At 63.1% G+C, this 1,252-nt stretch overlaps 1 protein-coding gene across 1 annotated transcript in view; it reads left to right on the forward strand.

Moving 5' to 3' along the window:
* CCDC187 (coiled-coil domain containing 187) overlaps window positions 1-1,252 on the forward strand; it is a 26,142-nt gene that overhangs the window by 24,575 nt on the left and 315 nt on the right. Inside the window, exon 15 of the mRNA XM_006776538.1 lies at window positions 524-624. Coding sequence (XP_006776601.1) covers window positions 524-624 — 101 coding nt within the window. The remainder of the gene's footprint in view (window positions 1-523; window positions 625-1,252) is intronic.

Consider the following 1,252-nt stretch of genomic DNA (forward strand, 5'->3'; position numbering starts at 1 on the left):
GCAGGGGAGGCACTGGCAGCCAGTGGCAGACTCCAATCCTCCCTCAGCTGCCTCTCTGGGGCCTGCACACAGGGTTCTCCACGGGGGCCCTTGCTTAGAGGAGGCTCTCCCTGCCATGGCATCCCGCACCCTTCCAGCTGACATCGCCCAGGCCCCTTCCTCCTACCCGGGGTGGGGGTGAGAGCAGGCATTTATACAGGCACCTTGGGCAGGGCTGGCCCCACTGCCCAGGCTGCACATTGCAGAGTCGGTGGCCGAGCTCTCAGACCCTCTGGAGCACAAACAGGGGCCTGGACTGGGTCGGGACTGGGCAGAGGCCGAGGTGATAAGACCCCAGCTGCCCTCAGAGTTCACAGTTTGGGGGACAGTCCAGGAGGGCTTCCTGGAGCTGTTGGCCTGCTCCCCTGGTCTGGGCTCCATTCCTGTTGGGAGAGGCCGGTCAGGGAGCAGCCGGGAAGCTAGACAGGCAGCAATGAGGCCTCCTGCTCAGTCTGCCCGGAGCTCTCGCTGCTTCCTGCTCCAGGTGCCGGGGCAGAGCCCGCGGGAGGAAGAGCTGCTGCGCCTGCCTGAGGAGGCCGTGCAGGGGAAGCTGCGCTGGGAGCCAGCCTGGCTAGAGTGTCAGAGGTGAGCCTGCGCTTAGCCACCCGGCTCCAGCGTCAAAACCACCCCAGTTCACTCTGAGGTGACCTCTGCCTGCTTTCCAGTCTGTCTTCCCGGCTGTTGCTGAGGGAGATGAGCACGTGGCTGCTTAAACAGCATCAGCGTCAGCAGCACAGACTGTGGCCTGAGTGTTCACTTAAAAGTCAGGACACTTGTCCATGTCCCTTCGTAACTGCTCCACGTCCAGGGCGCCCAGCACAGAGAACCAATCAGTTCCTTCACCAGCCCCACAGCAGGGCCTTCCGATGGGAAGTGCTCACCCAGGACATAACTTCCTTAAAGTGAATCCTAGCAGTGGGAACGCACTTTTTCAGCTTCTCGATGTTGCCACATTGGTCCCCAAAGAGGTTTCCCAGCTGAGAACCTCACTTCCGTGCACGAGGGTCCGGGCTGTGGGCGTCCTAGGCCACACCCACCCCTTCCCCACAGGCCCTGGACTGGGCTGGGGCTCCAGGTGCTTCATCTCAGGCCAAAAGGGGTTGTGAGGGGGTGTGGGAACAGTGAGTTTGGCTGGGGCCACCCCCGGGCTCCCCAGCAGCCCACCCATGGCTCCTCCTGCTTGTGCCCTGCTGTGGGGAGGATGCGGGGAGGC

The sequence above is a fragment of the Myotis davidii genome, unplaced genomic scaffold, assembly GCF_000327345.1.
Source record: "Myotis davidii unplaced genomic scaffold, ASM32734v1 scaffold609, whole genome shotgun sequence".
Lineage (NCBI taxonomy): Eukaryota > Metazoa > Chordata > Mammalia > Chiroptera > Vespertilionidae > Myotis > Myotis davidii.